This window comes from Erpetoichthys calabaricus, chromosome 6 (assembly GCF_900747795.2).
Source record: "Erpetoichthys calabaricus chromosome 6, fErpCal1.3, whole genome shotgun sequence".
In the NCBI taxonomy this organism is placed as follows: Eukaryota; Metazoa; Chordata; class Cladistia; order Polypteriformes; family Polypteridae; genus Erpetoichthys; species Erpetoichthys calabaricus.
Window position 1 is genome coordinate 57,515,055 of NC_041399.2, and position 21,062 is coordinate 57,536,116.

At 34.6% G+C, this 21,062-nt stretch overlaps 1 protein-coding gene across 14 annotated transcripts in view; it reads right to left on the reverse strand.

Annotated features, from left to right (window-relative positions):
- Nucleotides 1–399: 399 nt before the first annotated feature.
- eya1 (EYA transcriptional coactivator and phosphatase 1) overlaps nucleotides 400–21,062 on the reverse strand; it is a 68,216-nt gene continuing 47,553 nt past the window's right edge. For 13 of the 14 annotated variants that reach the window (XM_028803613.2, XM_051929394.1, XM_051929391.1 and 10 more), the window contains 6 exons: nucleotides 9,246–9,304; nucleotides 8,954–9,114; nucleotides 8,676–8,790; nucleotides 7,951–8,072; nucleotides 6,725–6,825; nucleotides 400–3,084 (listed from right to left, as the gene is read on the reverse strand). In XM_028803613.2, coding sequence (XP_028659446.1) covers nucleotides 3,004–3,084; nucleotides 6,725–6,825; nucleotides 7,951–8,072; nucleotides 8,676–8,790; nucleotides 8,954–9,114; nucleotides 9,246–9,304 — 639 coding nt within the window. In that variant the 3' untranslated portion in view covers nucleotides 400–3,003. Of the gene's footprint in view, nucleotides 3,085–6,724; nucleotides 6,826–7,950; nucleotides 8,089–8,675; nucleotides 8,791–8,953; nucleotides 9,115–9,245; nucleotides 9,305–21,062 lie in introns of those variants that run through there. The other variant, XM_028803618.2, reaches the window with a different exon arrangement.

Below are 21,062 nucleotides of genomic sequence, written 5' to 3' on the forward strand. Positions count from 1 at the left end.
TTCAAAAGTGTTTAAAGGTCATCCTTAGCAATTCAAAGAGCATTTTTGGATATTGGATTGAATTGTGTTATGCAGTGTGCAAATGCAGACATGTTGCTTAAACTGTTTAACACACTTGTTAGGAATGTATCTTGAAATTAATTCAGTCTGATTCCAATTTATATTGGGAAGAATTATGACACTTCAAAGGGAATTCTTGGTCCTGAAACACTAACAAGAAGCTAAACCTCTTTAGACCAAGCATGCAAACTCTGAAAAGGCCATCTGATGGTTTATAATATTTAAAGATCTGTTCCATGATGTTTGTTGTTAAAATAAACATTAAGCTTATTTCGAAAACATATTCAAAGGAATTGAGCAATGATATGTAATGTGTAATACACAGAAAAGATTACCATGAAAGATAGTACCATTTTAATCTAGGCTCAGTAATGACCACGGACAAATTACAGCACTCAAAAGAAAAATGCTGAGTTGAGATGCACTGTACAATATTTTGCACACTTTTTTAGATTTAGAGTAAAGAAAATTATATTTAATTTATGCCAGGCAAAACATCACTTTAAATAAATCACCTACCTTTTACATTTTACAAGTCAATTTTCTTAATTTAAACACAGTGAAAAAATCTGTACACAAATTTTGCAGACACAACAAAGCTATTTTTCAAAGTGTGGCTGAGATAATTTATTGATTATCAGTCTGCAGTGTAAAGGCAAATAAAAAAGAAATCAACAACTGTTGCATGTAAGTGAATTTAATGGAAAGTGATTTTCTTTCGTATTTATTTATTTATTTATTTTTTACAAAATATTTGAAATGTCTAATGTTATGTTGATCTAGCAGCAATATGTAGCCCCCATTATAAGGAGGTAGATGCATTTAAGTAAAATATTCTAAACTGAAATTGTGCTGAAAAGTCATTGTAGAAAGTAAGAAACATTTGAAAGGTGTAAAACATTAGTACCAACAAGAAGGGGCTAGTCAGCATTTGCCTCGGAGTGCTGCAGTGGTGGCAAGGTTTCTGTCATGCCAGCTTCTTCATTTGAGGTCATTCCCTGCTTTAAAATGAACTTATCAATGAATGAGGTCACCTACTCCAACTCCTAATCTTTAGTTTCAGAAATTAAAAACTCAAACAGATGCTTATGATTTACCATTTTCCAGTTTTGTACCTCATTTTGGCTCACTTTCTTGATAAGATTGTGAGTTTTTAATAGTTCTTTTTTTGTTAAATAGCAGCCATAAACGAAAAGACAGACAATAGATAAACAACTAACTTGTTACAATTTGCGCCCGTGAATGTCATGTCACGAGAAGCTGTTTTAATGAAGTATTTTGAATAACATTAAATATAAAAGGGGAGGATTTTGAGGCACTATTGTAATATGCCAAACCTATAAAAAAAGAAGAACTGATAGTCAAAGGAAGAAAAAAAAAATGTTTCGCATGACAGAAAGCAAAGCCAGGCTATCTAATTAAGTAATTGGTTGAAACAAAACACTGCAGCTCTCCACAATGTTCACCCATTCTTGCTTAACAGTGATTTCATGGAGGCCAGAAATAATTATAACCATTCAGGTGTATAGTTAGTCATTGGGCAGTAAATTCAAATAGTAAATGTGTGCATATATGATGGCAACCCTCTTTGCAAGGTGGCAATCATTCATTAGAGTGATGACATTAACAAAAATAATTAAAATAATAAAATACAAAACATTAAGGAAATCATTTGGACCTGGTTACAAAGACACCACACCCCCCCATTTTCAAAAATCTTGTTTCTTTCAAAAAATGTAACTTTCACCTTGTACAAAAAGTATAGATCCTATGAGGTTGCTATTTATTGTTAAAATACCCCTCAACCCTATTCAGGTATTAACAAAAAAGGATTCCATAATTTAAAAAAAAATGTCCTCCATATTCTTGTCACATGATAAGGCTGAGGCATACTGTACGTTTACATTTTCAAAGGAAACAACACAGAGTAACTCAGATAAGAATGGGACATTAAGTGAAAGTGAACATGGAGTGATGATCCTGTTTTCTGTTATATTGACCAGGATGAGACTTCCCCTCAAAAGAGAAAAGCTCATAAAGTGAAAAAAGAAACTGGACAGAATGAAAGGAAATTGTTGACACATGACATCCATGCTTTTGGTCTTGACAAGACACATTACCACAAAAAAAAAAAAATTAATTATCTACATATTTATAATGAACAAAACAAAATCAAAAGTTGCACTTTAACACATCAACACTTTTAAGGCACAGCACACTCTCCTGTGCACTCGGTGCCTCTGATACTTCAATGATAAGGCACTGCTACTTTGCAATAGCCCGTACCTACACAATATGCAAATGAATTGTCCAGTGATTAGAAATTTACACAAAAAAAGACATTTTCTGTACATGATTGTCTTAGCATTGTAAATAAACTTTTCTCATTTAAATTATTAGAAATTATCTTGCATTCACTATATGACGTGATGGAATTAGATGTGCTTTGCATTGTCAAAAGGCTCAATTGGGCACAAGGTTTCCCTCATAGAAGTTCATAAATAAAAAGAACAAAGCACTGTATCCGGGTGTTTCCGTCAGAAAGCCATTTGCACATGCAAGTGTACTCCACTGTTCAGTTAAGCCTTCAGGTGGACTGACTTTGTGCAATGTGAAGTCTTGTGAATAAGGGAACTGTCATTAGCTTTCGCGTTTTTCACAGGTGAGAAGCCTTTGCAGTGGCAAACTGTAGGAGCAGTCAGTCTTCAAACATTTGGATGGCTTTTTTTTTAAAATAGCAGATTCACAGCACCTGCACTCTCCTAACTTCTTTCTTCTCAATTTGGAGAAAGGTGAAAGGTTAAGACAAATGGTGGCCGTATGTCAACACTCTGAACCTTTTGCGCAGTTCCAAATCAGATGGTGACACAGGACGCAGGAGGGCTGGCGGTCTGTGGGCTAGCGTAGGATGAGGCCCCAGGGTTTCAAGTGGCTGCAGTTGTGCTACAAATACTCCAGTTCCAATGCATGATGAAGAGCCATTAGGTCAGAGTGACTAGAGATCCGCCAAAAGGGCATATTGTGCTGTGAGCAAAGCAAACAAGAAGTGTAAGCAAACACATCCTACTCTGAAAAAACAACTAAAGCTGTTTTGAAAAGTGAGCTGCTTGACACTTAAAGCCAAAACATACAGTTAACAAGGATGTGCTCCCAAATGCAGAGACAAGGTTAGTTGACATTTTTAGCCTTGAAAGTGTTGTTAACCATAAAAAATATCATTATTAATATATTAATATGTAATCTTCTATTTTTTTGTGAAACAATTTGATATTTATTATTTACTTATTAACCAGTGAACAAAATAGAGAGGAGCACTGTAACTACACCTTAAGGATGACAGATTTTGATCCACTCTGAAAATAACAAATATGTTCTCCTGAGAATTGCTACTCTTACAGGTGGTTTTAAAGAGAGCACCTCAAAGCTGGTTTTGAAGACTTTCTCTCGGTCCATTACCATGGCTTATCAAAGGTAAACAGTCTAGAAAGGAATTCTTTCCTCTGAGAAATTCTTGCACTGACCCCATAAATAGTGGTTTCCTTTTGTTGTGTAAATTGATGTTACTTTAAAGCGAAAAAAAAAGCTTAAAGAAATCTTTTTGTCATTCATTGCCTTAACCATGCTATATAATGAGCCAGAGAAGAGCTGTGTTATTGTATGTCTGCAGAATGAAAAAAAAGGTGAAAGATAACTCCACTGCTGAAATATGGAAAGAAAGTTAAATACACAATATTTCTGCAGTTAAGCCTTTATTAGACCTGAAGAAGGCTCAGCAGCACCAGCTGCTAAAATGTTTTTAAACATTCTTTTCATTTTTCAGTTTGCAACATACTGTACCTACAATATATGTATATATTTGTATGCATGTAATATGTTTACAGTATGTGATTATATATTCATGGTTTTGATAAAAATGTATTATTTTTTTTATCAAGTTATCATTAAATGAATTTTAAACATAGACACCAGACATTACTAATGTTGCAATTGGCTATTGCTGCTTGAAATTGCTGCATGTATTACTCACACATAACTACAAAGCCCCCTTTTCAGCAGACATTGCTCCAGTGTCCTAATGGTACATTTTCTTAGCTTATTCTTAAATAAAGTTGAAATGCTATTTGGTAATTAGAGAAACATTTGTGATTGTGTTAGCACAACTAAAAACTATTATTCTGTTTAACATAACAAGTAAATTGTTTTCCATGGGTTACAAGGTAGTGGCTTTCCTAAATTTCAGTTCTGAGTTCAAGAATAGGCAAAACAAAATTGCTTTCTCAAGAAACATGTCTGTCTACTGTTGTTGTGCAAAATGAAGGTTATTCCATGTGATAATTTGCCAATAAACCGATGATTTCATACAAAAGTGTCCACCACTGTCTTGAGAGATGAAGGCAGACTGGATCTAACCAGGACAGAAAAAGAAGTACCAGGACCAGATTCACAACTACACAAGAGGGTAAATACATCAGAGTCTGTAGTTTGAACACCAGAGACAGTTGGGTGCTTCCTTAAATACTATCTATCTATCTATCTATCTATCTATCTATCTATCTATCTATCTATCTATCTATCTATCTATCTATCTATCTATCTATCTATCTATCTATCTATCTGTCTGTCTGTCTGTCTGTCTGTCTGTCTGTCTGTCTGTCTGTCTGTCTGTCTGTCTGTCTGTCTGTCAAAAGAAAACTGGAAGGCAGAAACCATATTCTACAATAAATATATAAATTTCCTCGTGTTACTGCTTTACAGCTAGGACCATAGGTACCTAAACAAAGATAAATGGGCATCTCTAAGGAAACGACATTACTGATATAAAAAGGATGAAAAAGGAGACTAGGTAGGGTTCAAGTGGATGAGTAATCAAAGGAATCTACTATATTATAATAAGAGTTTCTTTCTTTTTTGTAAATTAAATACATTTGTGTTACATGTGTGAATGGTGATTGACCTTACAGTCACATTATCTCTATGATTTATTGCACATGCAAATAGTTATAGTTCAATGGGGTTTACTTGCCAATAGAAGATATCACAATTTCAGTCTGCCTACTAGTGTACCAAAGTTTAAGTTTACTGTCTCTTTCTCTGTAAGCATGTATATTTAGTATATTACAAAAATTTATTTCCTTGATCAATGTCAAGAAAATGGGGTGAGGGCATATCCTGACAGCATTGGATATTAGACACCATCCTGCCCTGGAGTGGATGCCACTTCATCGTGGATCACCACACACATAACCGCATATACACTCCATTTAGAATTAACTCTCAGCATGACTAAGAGATTTGTGATGATCGAAGGATGTTGAATTCTCTGTAGGAAAGACATGTTTTTACAGGAACAGTATAAAAATTCCCCCTGTATGCAGTAATTACACAATATGCGTCAATATATTAGTTTGTTTATACCTTTTAACGTGATAACTAGGGCAACAAAGTTATGTTCACTGGAATAAATATTTTGTCTGATTGCCAACTACCTAAATGTAGTGTAGCACTGTGGCTGTTGTCAATCTTGACATTACTTATTTTTGAATAGATTTGAGTAACTTCGGAATTACCATTGCACTCCTCTGTTAATCGTGCTGACCATGTTGTTTTTAAGCATATTAGTAGAATAAGCCAAGAATATATACTCCTAGGGAGTTTGTTGGTTTTACTCTTAACTTTTAATTTATAAAATACAATTGTTCTGCTTATTTAATTATCCACAGTCGTAGCCTGTCTGGACATGTTAGCACTTTCATAGCACACGCATTGAAAAAGCTTCCAATTGAAAACAGACAGGCCAGATGAAAGAATGCTCTTTTTTCTTTTTCTTTCTTTTTGTTAATTTGCACCTACTAATTTCAGAGGTCTTTCACTTTTCCTTACCTTTCACTGCACTTTCACTGATAATAAAAATAACTGTCAGGTAAAACAGGTCAGGTCCATGCCTGTTAGTTAATTAACATTTTCAAGGATGTGGTTATTGTGAGGGAATTTGGTCTGCTTCAAAGCCTCTTAGAAAAGCTGAATACACAATTCTTGTCACCAGGCAGCATGTAACATAAATCTCCTGATACGAACAACAAAAGAAGTACATACTCAGATGTTTAAGAGGCTGAGCTGCAATCATACTACATCGTGGTATATATCAAAGCTTTACACCAGTCATCTTTTCTTGCTCCTTTTCTAAAGTACTTGTCATTTGCTTACATATCCTAATTTCAACAACAAAGATATAAGCCTCTTAAATAGCTGTTGTATTTATGGGCAGCTACTCCAGTGCATACCTGAATGGGCTTGCATTGCAATGAATGTCTTTATTCAAGCTTGATGTGCACAGCAGCAAATTCTGTCTAATTACAATGTACTGTCCACTCAAAACTACTGACATTTTTTTCTCCTTCTATCACAATTCATTTAGCTTTATTATTAGGAGTTTAAGTACTGGGGACACTTTGAGTTCACGGCTTATCACAAAGCAGCCTAAAATTTAAAGACTAAATCGCTTCAGATGCCGCTCCAGCAAATTCTCAGAAGTGGGGCATTCCAAAACAAAAATTACAATGACGTTTCTTAGGCAGGAAGAATGCTTATGACATTTCTGACCTTCTTATAAATGTACTTCATGCTGTTAAGCAATATGTTATGATCAATATGAAGTTTAGGTTACCTTTTTTGATGCCTGTTCTTCTTCAACACCATCTCCCACTACCACATAAACTACTTTTCTTCCAAACCTCTGAATTATTCTTTCAAAGCAGCTTTCTTTCCCTGAAGACAGAAATGAGTAATCAGTATTACAACTCTGTAGGTAAGAAAGTCTCAACCACTAATTAAAATAAAAGTTTTAAAAAAACATTACTTTAGCACTTTTACTAAAATCAAACCTCGCACACAGACACTACTTAATTCGGGTGTACAAAAATCAGCACACAGCAGATTATTTTAAGTCATAGTTTGACAACTATTTCCAATTTGTGTATCTTCTTCCTTTAAATAACTGAACAAAAATTATTGCAGAATTATATTAATCTGCAAAAATGTTTTCATATGAAAAACAGAAAAAGGAGAGTTACTCTCCAGGCTTGGGTCCAGGAAAATAATCCCAGTCTGATTAGACCTTTTTCCTTAGAACTAAACATCAAACATCTTATATGTTCCCACTTTCCGGCACACATACAAAAATGCATAAAAATGTTTCATTAACTGCCTGTAGATTACTCATCAACATTTTCAAAACACACTAAATGAGATGTAAAAAGTGTAATAGTCTGTAGAGTAAACAATCTAGTGCATTTGTCTGACAGAACACAGCTCATTTCACTGAAACGTTTAAAGGAGGATGCTTGACTTCACAAAGCTGCTTAGCTATCTTATTTTTGTACTTTCACTTGGTAAAAATGGAACAAAGGAAAAACCCAAATCATCTTCTAGTAGGTAAGTTAAATAGTTGTCTCTTCTCTCTGTATATAGTATATTTAATATTTTCCATCTATATCTCTACATACTCTATACCTATAAAAATATAATAACACACAACATAAATAACAGTCTTAGACCCACATAATCCAATTCAGAGTTGCTGGGGGTCAAACCCTATGCCAGTAGTATCAGGAGCATTCAAAAACAAGTCACAGGGCTCACTTGGTGCCAAATGAGTGTTTCTTTTAGCCTAACATTCAAATCTGATACAAATTGTACATTGACTATGACTGGGTGTGGGATTAGAATCCAGGATTCATAACTAACCACTGCCTCACCAGGCTGTCCTGTATACACAAGTAGATCGATGGATAGATGAATGCATGCATGTGTATACAGAATGAACTCATTACACATATAAATAAAAAAAAACTTTTTAAAACTATTTTTAGAAGATATGGCTCTGCAACTTACCTATTTTAGTTGCACTATAAATATTTTCTATTGGAAATACTATGCCTAGTCCGTAAAGAAGAACTTTTGCAAGGGCAGGTATAAGTTGCGTTGTGGTTACCAGGATATTCACACAGTTTGATCTGTAAGAAAATGTAACTGTTAAAAAAAAAAAAAAAAAACAAGAAAAAAGAAAATCTCTAAGTTATGTTGAGAAACCACTAGGATTATTTAATATTGCTCATTATTAATATTGTTATAGTGTGATTTTATATACTACAGTTATATATAACTATAGTATATAAAATCACACTATAACAATATTAAAATATATATATATATATTATATATATATATATATATATTTTAATATTGTTATAGTATGATTTTATATACTATTGTTATATATATCATTTACAGACAGTCAGTGTTGCAGAGTGACTAGGGCATTAAACCTCAAAACTATCAGTTCAACTCCCACCTTCAGCTTTCCTTGTGACCCTGAATAAGTCACTTTACCTGTCTGGGTGCCAGTGGTTAAAAATATATATCTAGGTAATCATAATGCATCCTGATTTTGCCTGTTGCTTTAGGTTAAGGCATCTTCCTAAATACATAATAATGATTTCTATTTTTTCTGTTTTCATATGCCCCACATCCCTGAACTGGATTTAATGGGTTTAGAAATACATGGTGTTTTTATATGACATAACTGAATAACATCCAAGGATGATGGCATATCATACCTGGAGTGAATTAACGTGAGTGCTTTTAGTGCTAGAGTTAACCAGGAGTCTGTGAGTGCCTCAATCTCTGCTCGCAACTGTAGCCAAGCTTCTCTTTTAGCTGGACCCAACAGACCTGCAATGTCACAAAAAAGAATTTAAGAAACTGTACTACCCTCTAAGAAATTGAAGAAATAAATTCAATATCATTCCAGTTTTTTTTTTTTTTTGTTTAGCACATTAGATATCCAGACTAATTTGGATGTCCTGTGCAAATAATTTGAGGACTAAAGGCTTACCGCCGACGTTATTTTTGTAGGTAGTATATATTTCTTTTACACGTCTATATCGGAAGGCCAGTTTTCTCATCCAGTCAACACCTCCTCGTACACCAGTTGCTAAGCAGAGATTGGCACTTGTGGCTGCCGCGTGGAAACCATCGGTGCCAAAGTTATATGTGCTGTTAATAAACACAAGCAAAGAAGTGGTTAACCAGCTTTAGGGAAAAAAAACAACAAAAAACAACTGAAGAAGTGTCACTCAGTCAACAGTCAAAATGCTAGGTGTTAAAAAGTGCTGTTAACTACCTACCTTAAATCTTGCCCATTGTCGTCTGATGATACATCATCAATATGGACTTGATCACATTCCTACATGAGATACAGAAGATACACATACAACGTTTTTAATTTTGCTTATATCTTACTGCACATTTCTGCTTATTAGGTTTAGACAATACAGCTGAAGTACAAATAAAATATGTGGATTGCTACTGTATAAGATAATTAAACTTTTCCCTTTTTCGTGTCAGTATTTCAATCCTAATTAGGCACAGAATATCCCACTAGGTGGCACTGTTGACAAATCACCCTCTACTATGACCAGTTTTCTATAAGACAAACAACAGATTTTTTTTTTTATATATACAATATAAATATATATATATATATATATATATATATATATATATATATATATATATATATATATATCATAACAGGACACACAATAAAATAACAACCACCATTTGTGGTCTTTACTGGGCCTTTTTATTCTTTAAAAAACTTGAATCAACCCTGATGATAGCTGGTCCAGTCAGAGTACTGGGTAACAGAAACCAGACACAGCTAAATGTAATGTACTACAAAAATTGAGCTTGATGCTAACCGCCAATGAAATTATGACCTCTGATTGCTGCTCAACCACACACCAACACAGCCTGAGGTTATTTTTGGGGGGAGGGAGGGTGGGGAGGTGGGGGTTGGGGGGAACAGGAGGCAGACAGAAATCTGTTCTTGGTTTTCCCTTTATAGGAGTCACATTTTTTCCTTTTATAAGTACAGAATGCAAGTAAGTTTTGCATGAACAGCCAAATCTACAACTTTCTGATGAAGGGGGATGGGAATGTTTTCATTGCCAACCGCATGCAATTGCTGCTACTGCAGTATTAAACATTTACATTCCATCCAAGGTAACTTTGATTTTCACATGAGAAAGGGGTATTTCTTAATTATTAATTGCAGATAGGGCCTTTGACACTTTTTTGTTTACATTTTCACCAGTCTCTTTCAAACATAATACATAAAGTAACTTTTTAAAATAATTATATGCAATAACTTTGAACAACATCTGTTTAAACTTAAAAAAATAACTTATTTCAAAAGATGCAAGGCTTTCATATTAAAGTTTTTTTTTTATTGCAGCCAACATTTAAAGAAATCGACAATTTTAACAATGTCATTTTAATTAATAAATATAAATATATTAAGAGAACAGCACACCAGCAGAAGTACATTTCAAAGATTCTAATAAATGCTGCTAACATGCTTTTAGGTTAGCTCTACTTGGCACTACTGTGGTGCTGGTTGTGAACTTTCTTCTGGCACTGGCTTAAAATGTTGTTAAGCGACTTTATGTTCTTTTCTAAATGTATAAGACTTAGCTGAATTATAGAGCTTTGGGTATCTGTGCGACTTTGGAGGAAATGTGTGCATATTATCACATTGGTAACACACTAAACTGGCCCTAGTGTGTGTCTGTGTGTTCACCTTACATTGGGATTAGCGCCATGTCCAGGGATTGTTCCTGCCTTGCGTGCTGTGTTAGCTGGTACAGGTTCCAGCTCATGCGACCCTGGTATGGATTAAGTGGGTTCAAAAATGACAAGACACTGGTAACAGCTCGGATGTACCCAGAACAGATCTTTATTTTCTTTTCAATGGTGTCATGCAGCTACTTAAGTGTACATTTTGAGGATCTGCTTGCAGTGTGCAGTGCTTTGTGGTGGTGTCTTTTACAAATTATGCTGTATAACTTAAAAATTGGTTAATTAATTGATTTAACAGAATTTGTAAAAATTAGTATCCAAACAGTAAAAATGAAAAACCACAAGCATCAGGAGATAATTTAGTCAAGAATATGGTTATCAAGGTCAATCTGTCAGGAAACCATAAGTTTCAGAATGTTCAAAAGATACAGGATTGAGTCTAGACAAATATACGGAAACAAAGAGCACAAACGACTTAATGGGTGTGGATTGAGACAATGTATTTTAATGTATTTATTAATTCATTCATTTTCCAACTCAGTTTTGATGCATGGTCATATGGGAGGAGACCAGAATACCTTGAGTAAATCTGCTTGAACATAAGAATAATCTTGAAGCTTGAAACTGACCTAGGCCAGAATATAAATCTAGGAATCTGGAGCAGTTTGCGTCACTATTATCAACCTAAATAGAACATTTACATGTTTAGGGGTAGTTGTGAGCGCAGAAACAATCCAGCCAGAAGTAAAGCAGTATATATAATCCAGTTTTGCTACATGCAATGAAAATGACCTGATTATCCAAAGGTTCCATTTCATGAACAAATGTAAACATATTTAGTTAATTGTCTGTCAAGAATGTGATCTTGACTATTTCACAAAATGGCAGAAAGTGTTATTACTTGGTTAACTGTGGGTCATGGTCTTCATCAAAAGTTTTCCTGCCTGTATGGTGGCATAAGGAAAGAGAAGAGTCTGCATTTACATATGTCCATATTTCCCCCTTATTTCTATAGTAAGATGTTTATTTAAAGCATACTTATGCACATTTTTTAAAATAATCTGATTCACAGCTTGAATTTTAGTTATTATACAAAACATTCCTCGGAAATCTTGTAAATGAATGACCTATAGTCTGACATGACAATAACATTCATTTATGCTGCAAGTACATTTCCGTTTTCATTTGTGAGTGACTGTTACAAGCAATAGCTTTTTGTTTTTATTCAGGATCTGTCATTCACACTATTTGATGAAATCTAATAGATTTTTTTTAATTATTCATTTTGATTCATTTTGCCGCAAAGAAACCTGCATTAAAATGACTGGCAAGTTTTACCAGTCTGGCAAGGAGATTCTAAAGGGATATACTGTACAGCTGGGAAATGAGCTGTTCAACCCATAAACTGTAACTGTAATGTCATCTGGGAAAGTAATTTATCGCCTTTGATTGTGAAAGGTGGTTAGTCCCATCTTTAAGCACACAGGTTTAATTTACAAAATGTGGAAAATAGTGCAATTTTCCAAGATATGAAAGTTAGAGAGCTTCCAATAAAACAGTGCTTGCTCACCCTTTATTGTCATTTGATTTATTTTTATTATTCTTTCTTCTCACGCTTATCTAAAGATGAGTATTCTAACCTTTAATCTAAATGTGGAAAACCATTCTCATGGCTAAAATATTTTGAATCGGGTTCTTTTATAAGGAAATGAGACAAAAGAGATTACATCAAGCAATAGTGAATAGAAAAAAAAATAACAATCAAGGCATAGTAAACATGAAGTAACAGCTTTTGGAAGAATACAGATATAGATAAGGTGGCAAAGAGGTGCGGTGGTGAGTATTGTATTGTTATCTATATTATTTATTTATTATATTACATATCTTACACATCAATATTGCTGCTACTTCTTTTTCTTGTCTTTGCACAATGTCTTGTCTGGTTTGTGTTTTTATTTTTAAATTTAAATTTTTTTTAAAATTTATTATCTGCACTGTGGACCCTGAGCTTCGCAATTTTGTCTATCTGTATACTTGTATATGGTTGAGATGACAATAAAGTTCACTTTGACTTTGACTATGACATAGCGCCAGATTACTGGGTGCTAATCCCTGTCCTAGTGACTATATTGAGTTTGCACCATCTCATATCTATATGGGATTTTTATGGATACTCTAGTTTTCTTCCCACATCCCAAAAATGAATGTTAGGTGAATTAGTGACCATAAAACTTGGCCTGATGTACATTAACACATTCTGCAATGGACTGCTGTTTCACTCAGAGTTGATTCTTGTCTTGTACCCTGTCTTCTTGTAACCCTGCATTAGAGTAGATGGGTTTGAAAATAAAACCTAAAAATATACATATGTTGCAATATGGTTATTGATAGTTATGAGAACAGTTGGGAAGAACACCAAAAATATGAATGCTACTTAGTTTGTAAACATATTAATAATATAGTGGAGGTGGCGCAGTGGTAGTGCTGCTGCTTTGCAGTAAGGAGACTGTGGAAGATTTTGGGTTCGCTTCCCGGTTCCTCCCTGTGTGGATAGCGCTTTGAGTACTGAGAAAAGTGTTATATAAATGTAATGAATTATTATTATCCTATATGAAGAACTTTTTTAGTTGGGGCTCTTGTTGCATAGCTCTCTGAGCTGGGTGGTGGATGAGTAAAATGTATATAAAAATATAGCAGAGTAGGGTAATTAAGTAAACATCTTCAATGATACATTTACATTTATGTTGGAATTGGAAAAATTAATCTCTTTCAAACAAATAGTCCACTGTGATTTGGAAAACGACTGAAATTCAGTTTATGAATATATGTCTGTATGTCTCTTACATAATTCACTTAAAATCCATTGATCATTGTCTTAAAAATCTGAGTTTCAGCAACTACAGTGTTTGCATATGATCTCATTTTCTCCACATTTATGTTACAATGAAAAAAAGGCTTTACAATCATTTTACAAATTAAATCAACTTGCTCTATAAATTCTTCCTCTGATTAGCTTTCAACTTGCATTTGAAAGATACCAAAACACAAAAATGACTTCCTCGTTTTAACTTTATGCAAACTTGGCCAATTGCTGACGTTACTAAATTCCTCCTTAATGCTGCAGCGCGGTAATAGCAAGAGCTTTAGACCATAAAGTGTGTGTGTTTTTTTTTTTTTTATTTTACTGGTTCCCCTCTGAACAAATTTTTCATCTTGCTGGATTTGTGGGGAAGGAGAGAGAGAGAGAGAGAGAGAGGAGTGAGGAGAAACTCAAACCAGCTGTTCTTTAACAGAATTAAAATCTTGACCCCCAACCCTTGCTCTAATACATCCATTTTCCAGCCAAGCCTCTCCCAGCAAGCCACAAGATCCAAAAAGGAAAAGACTTTGACCTCATAACCTTCTCCTCCTCTCCTGAGGTCAACAACTTCAGATAAGGGGAAAAAAAGAAAGTCGATGTGGCCTCACAGGAGGTCTGAGAATTTAATTTTTTTAAGATAGCCTGCCAATTGAAGACATGCTTCAGGAACTCCTTAAGTTGTTTGTGTAATCTGTTTCAGGACAAAGTCATGAACGTTTCTGTAGTACAGGGTGCTGCCAATTTGTCACGGACAGCCTTCCTTGAAGGGTCCGTCATTTAATGTTCTTTTTTTATTGTGAAACCACATTATGCTTTTTATTCCCTTGATAATCTCAGCACAATCAGAAGAAAAAGAATAGCTAAGACCATGAAAGACAATGAAATACTAGAAAAAATGTTAATCCCATGAAAAGGTGCAGGGAGTGTTTGTGAAGTATGTATAGCAAAGGCAACACCTAAAATTAAACAATTAACATCATTAGAATAGAAATTCCTCTCCCCAGAAGTGATTTAGCTGCAAATCTTTAAATGACTACAACCCATTATATTTTAATTGCATAGAAAATAATTTATTGAAACTACACTTCTTAAATGCTAAGTCTTTATTTTCCTTGTTTCCTATTTGAACTTGCTAAATAAAGCTGGAGGCGGCACCAATGTTGTATTTTGAGGTGGCCTGCTAAGCTTGCCTATTCAAAATTCTTCAATGAGAAAACACAACACTGTTTTTTCTGACTCTGGTCCTTTTCCGGGTGCATGCGGTGTAAGTTTATTATTTCTTCATAGTAAACATAAATGCGCTTTGACGTTTGACATAGGACTTATTGAAGCTCAGACAGTGGAAAATGTAGTCATGAAACCACAATATCCCTTGTCCAAATCTTAGCCATTCTACATTGTATGTGCTTAGCCAAATTATTATTCTGCCTGTTCTCAAGTGATAGAAATATTGACTGTAAACTTCACTCTTCATATAAAATGCTTAAATATGGATTTCATTATAAAAGGCACCATGTAAAATAAAAGTCAACTGACTGTATGCCTTCCATTATTCCTTCACAGTAAAAACAGTTTATTTTTTCTACAGCCTTCAATTGTGAAGATGACTTTAATGTAGTTTAAAAGTCAATCTATCAAATAGGCAAAAAAAAGTCTTTTAATATTTAATGCAGATTTACAAATGTAACATCAGGGTAGACTGATTGCCAATGTATAAGTCATGCGTTTAAAAATAAAAGCCACCTATCAATTATTTTTAACATGCTTTACCCAGTTAAAGGCCAATGAGTTGGAAAGGAGCTCAAGAAGGAACTAACTCTAGATGGTACATCATTTCGTCACAAGGTGTGCTTGTTCACGCACACAAGGACCCTCTTATACCGAGTCAGTTATAGTAACGTCTTAACAAATTACTTGTTCCCAATATTTGGTACACTGGTTATTTTCTCATGGGCACTGCTTATTCAATTTGGGAATGCAAAGCCAAAATTAATGGCAAAAAACGAAATAAAATTAATTGAAAGACAGTGTAGCAATTTATAGCTGCTATGATTTTGAAAGTACCACTCTTCTGAAGTTACCTTTTTTAATCTGCACTCTCTTTACGACAGAACTTATTCGCCTTATATGGAAGGCATCTTTCAGGAAAATACTTTTTTAAACTGTAGGTAGGACCTCCAAGTTGAAGGATGCGCAACATCTAACAATTATGTGAACATCTTTGGCATTCAAATAAACAATTTTTTTCTTATCACTCATAGCAAATCTCTTTACTGTACTTACTGAGTGCACTATCATAACTTAAATGTATCTGTATCTACATCTAAATCACACCCTAAACATTAATGTGCCAGAGTCTTAAAATTAACTTGGAAAATAATAACTAAGTAGAACCCATATTTTGGAAAATTACATATCATTTAATATAGACAGGTAATTATTATCATTAACAAATATTTTGAAGGTGAATGATTCATATAGTGAAAGTGATAGACACTTACTTGGAAGCGTCTTGTGGTCTACAAAACCACAGTGGTTAAGCTTACCACCTACCATATACCAGCTGAAGCGTGTCTCAATTGCATTCCAACAGTAGAGAAAGGAATCGGTGATCCCTGTGATTACTCAGAATTAGCAACCTGCAGTGTTCTGAATTCTGTCTTCCTAGCGCCTTGGTTCACCTTCCTAATTTACTGTTCATTTCTCTGCACCTCACACAGTCAACCGTACTCTGGAGGCCTGCTACACTGCATCTTAATTGTTATCACCTCCATTTTTGAAAAAGCCACTCTGTTTCATTTTACTGACTAGTTAAGGTGAAGAAAGGAAAGCCTTATGATACCACACGTTGACTGCAGGGAGGCATTCATCTCTCAGTCAATGAAATCTAATCGTGTCAAACTCATTCAGCTATTTTTATTTTATAGTATGCTTATTCTTGGTCAAAAATTTGTATTGAAGAATGTTTTCTTTAAAAATATCAAGAAAAATATAATCATTCTTGTGGAATAAATTTGCCAAATTTAGTGTTAGTCAGGTAACCTTGATACTTGCTTTTGAAATGTAAAAAATTTTAACTCACACAGGTACATGTATATATGATTCTACAGTAAGTTACTTTGATATGCACCTGAAAAAATGTTAAGATGAATTAAACAAAATAACTTTCTCATGTTCATTTTGATTGAGTAGAGCCCTGCGAATAGCTCATTCCTGTCTAGCATGCATTTTTGCTTACTTAGGCTCTACCCTCTAACCCTGAATTTGTATTAAGCAGGTTTGAGCGTGTTATGCTTTCTTTGCTTATTAATTTTTACGCTAAGTATGAATTCACATCTCATTCCACTTATATCTGTTCTCAAATGCAGTATTAATAGTAGGGTACATTTTGTTTTAGATTCATTTTTTATAATAGAAGATGACATGAAATTCTCCATCTCACTTCAACTAGTTTGCCAGGGTCTAAATAGTAGGCATCAAGCACAAGGGAGTACCCAACCCTTAATCAGGAACCAGTTCATTACCAGACCCACTCACACACACACACACACACACACACACACACACAATGACAGGTATGCTAATTTTTACAGATTTGGGAATGTCAGAAAAAAGTCTATGCAGTTAAAGGATGAACGTGCAAATTCAACACAGACAATAATCAGACATGGGATTCCAACCCAAGATAGGGGATCCATGAGGTAGCAGCTCTAACCACTGCATCATTGTTCTAGCTTCTATCTTCTTGATTTCATCCTTTTTTTTTTAATAAAAAAGCAGACTAATGCATTTTTAGTTTTTATACAAACCAAATATTTACAATGAAAAGTTGATTTCTGCATATAGTGTGATTCTGTAATCTGTTCTTTGTTATTGTCTCTTGTATTCAAGAAACATTATGCTTTACTGTTTTGTTTATGATTACAGGAAAAAAATATGGATACCTTTATTAATCAGAATAAACAAATCTGCTGTGGGACATGTAATATGTTGGGTATTGACTAAAGCAATATTCATTTAAATCAGTTAAAAGGCTTCAAACCATTCCAAAAAAGGCAAAAAATGTTTCATTAAAACATAATTCGTAGTATTAAAAAGTATATACAAGATACAACATAAGCAAAATTTACTGTATTTCTTTCAGATTTTTATTAGCACAATGCTAGCAACAAATATTTAGAGCTTGTCTGTTGTTAATTTGTGAGCTATGTGACAGGAGCGCAGAGTTTTGGTTTAACACATTGTGTTGCCTGCGGTAGGCTGGCACCCTGCCCGGGGTTTGTTTCCTGCCTTGCGCCCTGTGTTGGCTGGGATTGGCTACAGCAGACCCCCGTGACCCTGTAGTTAGGATATAGCGGGTTGGATAATGGATGGATGGATGGACATTGTGATGCATGCAAGCTTTAAAATGTGTTTAATTCTGAGTTGTAATATTAAAACAAACGTGTGTACTATACATAAAGACAACATGTCTCAATAGGCACTTATTTACTTGATTTAAAAATGTATAGTGAATGTGACTCGACCTTCTGCCTGTCACACAGTATATGCAAACAGATGTACAAATGAATTTAAATTTAAAGACGAGAAGAGATCTCCCAGTATTTTAACCAGTACAGCTGAACATAGTCCAGTTTTACACTTAAATTAATGGAAACTTTGGTGCAAAGATGGAATTAGCAGCTTTTAATTTGTATTTATTAAATCTTAGAAACCAAATAGCTCCAAAATAGATAACATCTGCTATAATGAGGATGTCTTTTTACCACAAAAAGCACTACAGCTTGACTGATCTATGGAGAACAATATTTATACAAGAAACTGATAAATGCTACAGCTAATTCTACAAAGTGTTGAACAAAGCTTGAATAAACCACATTCTTAGCAACAAATATATAAGTTCACAGAGCAATGCAAAAAAGAATAATGAGCAAAATTTAATATCTTAACGAAATACGCCAACAACTTTGTATTTTACAAAGCACTACACTCAGCAGCACATTGCACTCAGTTTCCTGCTTTCAAGCATTTTCATTAATTTCTCAGTGACAAAGTACAGAGCACTGAAACCAATCCCCACAGAAAACAGATGATATCTGAAATATACGTATGTTAGGATACCAGTGCACAACAAGGGCACACACAGGGTTAGACTGCTACACATGAAGGCTTTTGTCACTAACTTGAATTTTCCATCTGATTAGAAAATCCATTGCTATTGAAAGCTAACAAAAGTGCTGACACTTTTAGACTTGTACATAATGGATATTCATTTTTTAAAAAATCATTCAATGAGGTTGTGGTAATTCCTGCATTGTTAATTTGTATGAAAAGACTGTATATGTGTCAGCATTTTCCTGAAATATGTGTTCATACAAAGCTATAAGCATCAACATCACAATCAGTAAAATAAAGACATAAAACAGGATGCATTTAGTACTTTTACGCTTCTTTCACACTGATAGACAGACAGATAGACAGATAGATAGATAGATAGATAGATAGATAGATAGATAGATAGATAGATAGATAGATAGATAGATAGATAGATAGATAGATAGATAGATAGATAGATAGATAGATAGATAGATAGATACTTTATTAATCCCAAGGGGAAATTCACATACTCCAGCAGCAGCATACTGATACAAAAACAATATTACATTAAAGAGTAATAAAAATGCAGATAAAAAAAGACAATAACTTTGAATAATGTTAACGTTTACCCCCCGGGTGGAATTGAAGAGTCACATAGTTTGGGGGAGAAACGATCTCCTCAGTCTGTCAGTGGAGCAGGACAGTGACAGCAGTCTGTCGCTGAAGCTGCTCTTCTGTCTGGAGATGACACTGTTTAGTGGATGCAGTGGATTCCCCATAATTGATAGGAGCCTTTTGAGCCCCCGTCGCTCTGCCACAGATGTCAAACTGTCCAGCTCTATGCCAACAATAGAGCCTGCCTTCCTCACCAGTTTTTCCAGGCGTGAGGCGTCCCTCTTTTTTATGCTGCCTCCCCAGCACACCACGGCGTAGAAGAGGGCACTCGCCACAACCGTCTGATAGAACATCTGCAGCATCTTATTGCAGGTGTTGAAGGACACCAGTCTTCTAAGGAAGTACAGCCGGCTCTGTCCTCTCTTGCACAGAGAATCAGTATTGGCAGTCCAGTCCAATTTATCATCCAGCTGCACTCCCAGGTATATAGGTCTGTAACCTCTGCACACAGTCACCTGAAACCTGAATTCCTCAATTAGTTTATGAATTTAATAGAATTTAGTGGTTTACATATACTATCAAGATCTTATAATATCTTGTATTGACATTTGTTACATGAAGATATAATTCCAAGTAAGGAAGCGGAGTTCCACAAAAGATCTCTCAATAACCCATTTGTTTTTCTTTTTGTCTTAAAGACATTTTAGAATAAGCATTTAAATTGAGGAAGCAGGTTCTCTTCCCTCTTTTACTCCATTTATCTTTATTCATTTATTATTTTATTTATTCATTTGTCTTTCCTAGCATAAAGTTTTACACTGCTGGCCTAGCTCTGTTTCTCAGGGGTGGGGGTCGATTTGTTTTGAACCTTTCTCTTTTTTTTTTTTCTTTTTGTAAAACTCGAGTTATGTGTATGGAGTGTTATTTGACTTTAATAAATTCAATAAAATTAAAAATATTAAAAAAAACAAAATACACAGGGGGAAAAAACTAAAATATGTCAGTGAACAGCAGTGATCAAGTTTGTCATATGCAGTATGTGTATCATATAATAATGTGAAATGATAAAGAACCACCATTTTCTATAAATAGGAATCTGAAAAAAGAAAGTCAAATAAAATGCAGCACTGCATACTAATGTTCCCAAAAGTTGCACAAATCTCAGTTTTCATCAGAGTAGCACCATGTGCCTTCCTTTTCATAGATGCTTCACTGTCACCTGAGCACTTCATTCCCTTCACTAGTGTCAGTCAATAGCTATGACCCGAAGCACACAACGCACTGGTACATGTAGTGGTAATCTGCTTCACCAACTTGTTCATTGTAGACAGTCCATTATTTAAGACTTTTGAGACACTTTCCTAATATCAATCTTTAGAAAATAAACATAAGAAAAACAATCAAGCTACTAGTGGACTTCAATATGGTGATGCATAATTTGTGTAGAATCGGTCCACTCACATTATAGTCAATTCATTTTATATGCAACCACTGTGACAACCTATGTGCCTAATCCAGCAGTTTTACATATCCCAAAATTGTAAATCCCTAGAAAATATATACTTGGTCTTGACCTGGAATATTGCTAGGTCAAGTTCCTTGAAATATTTTACTTTTGCTTTCAACATACAGCCCTTGCCCTGGTAGTCTGGCAGGATGTCATGTTTAAATGAAGGGGCTCCAGTGTCCTTTTCAAAAAGAGGTTTTAATTGGTAAGGGAAGCGTTTTTGACATAGTGAAGATACTGTTGGAGCAGTAGGTGAACTCTCATAAGCATATTTATAAACCC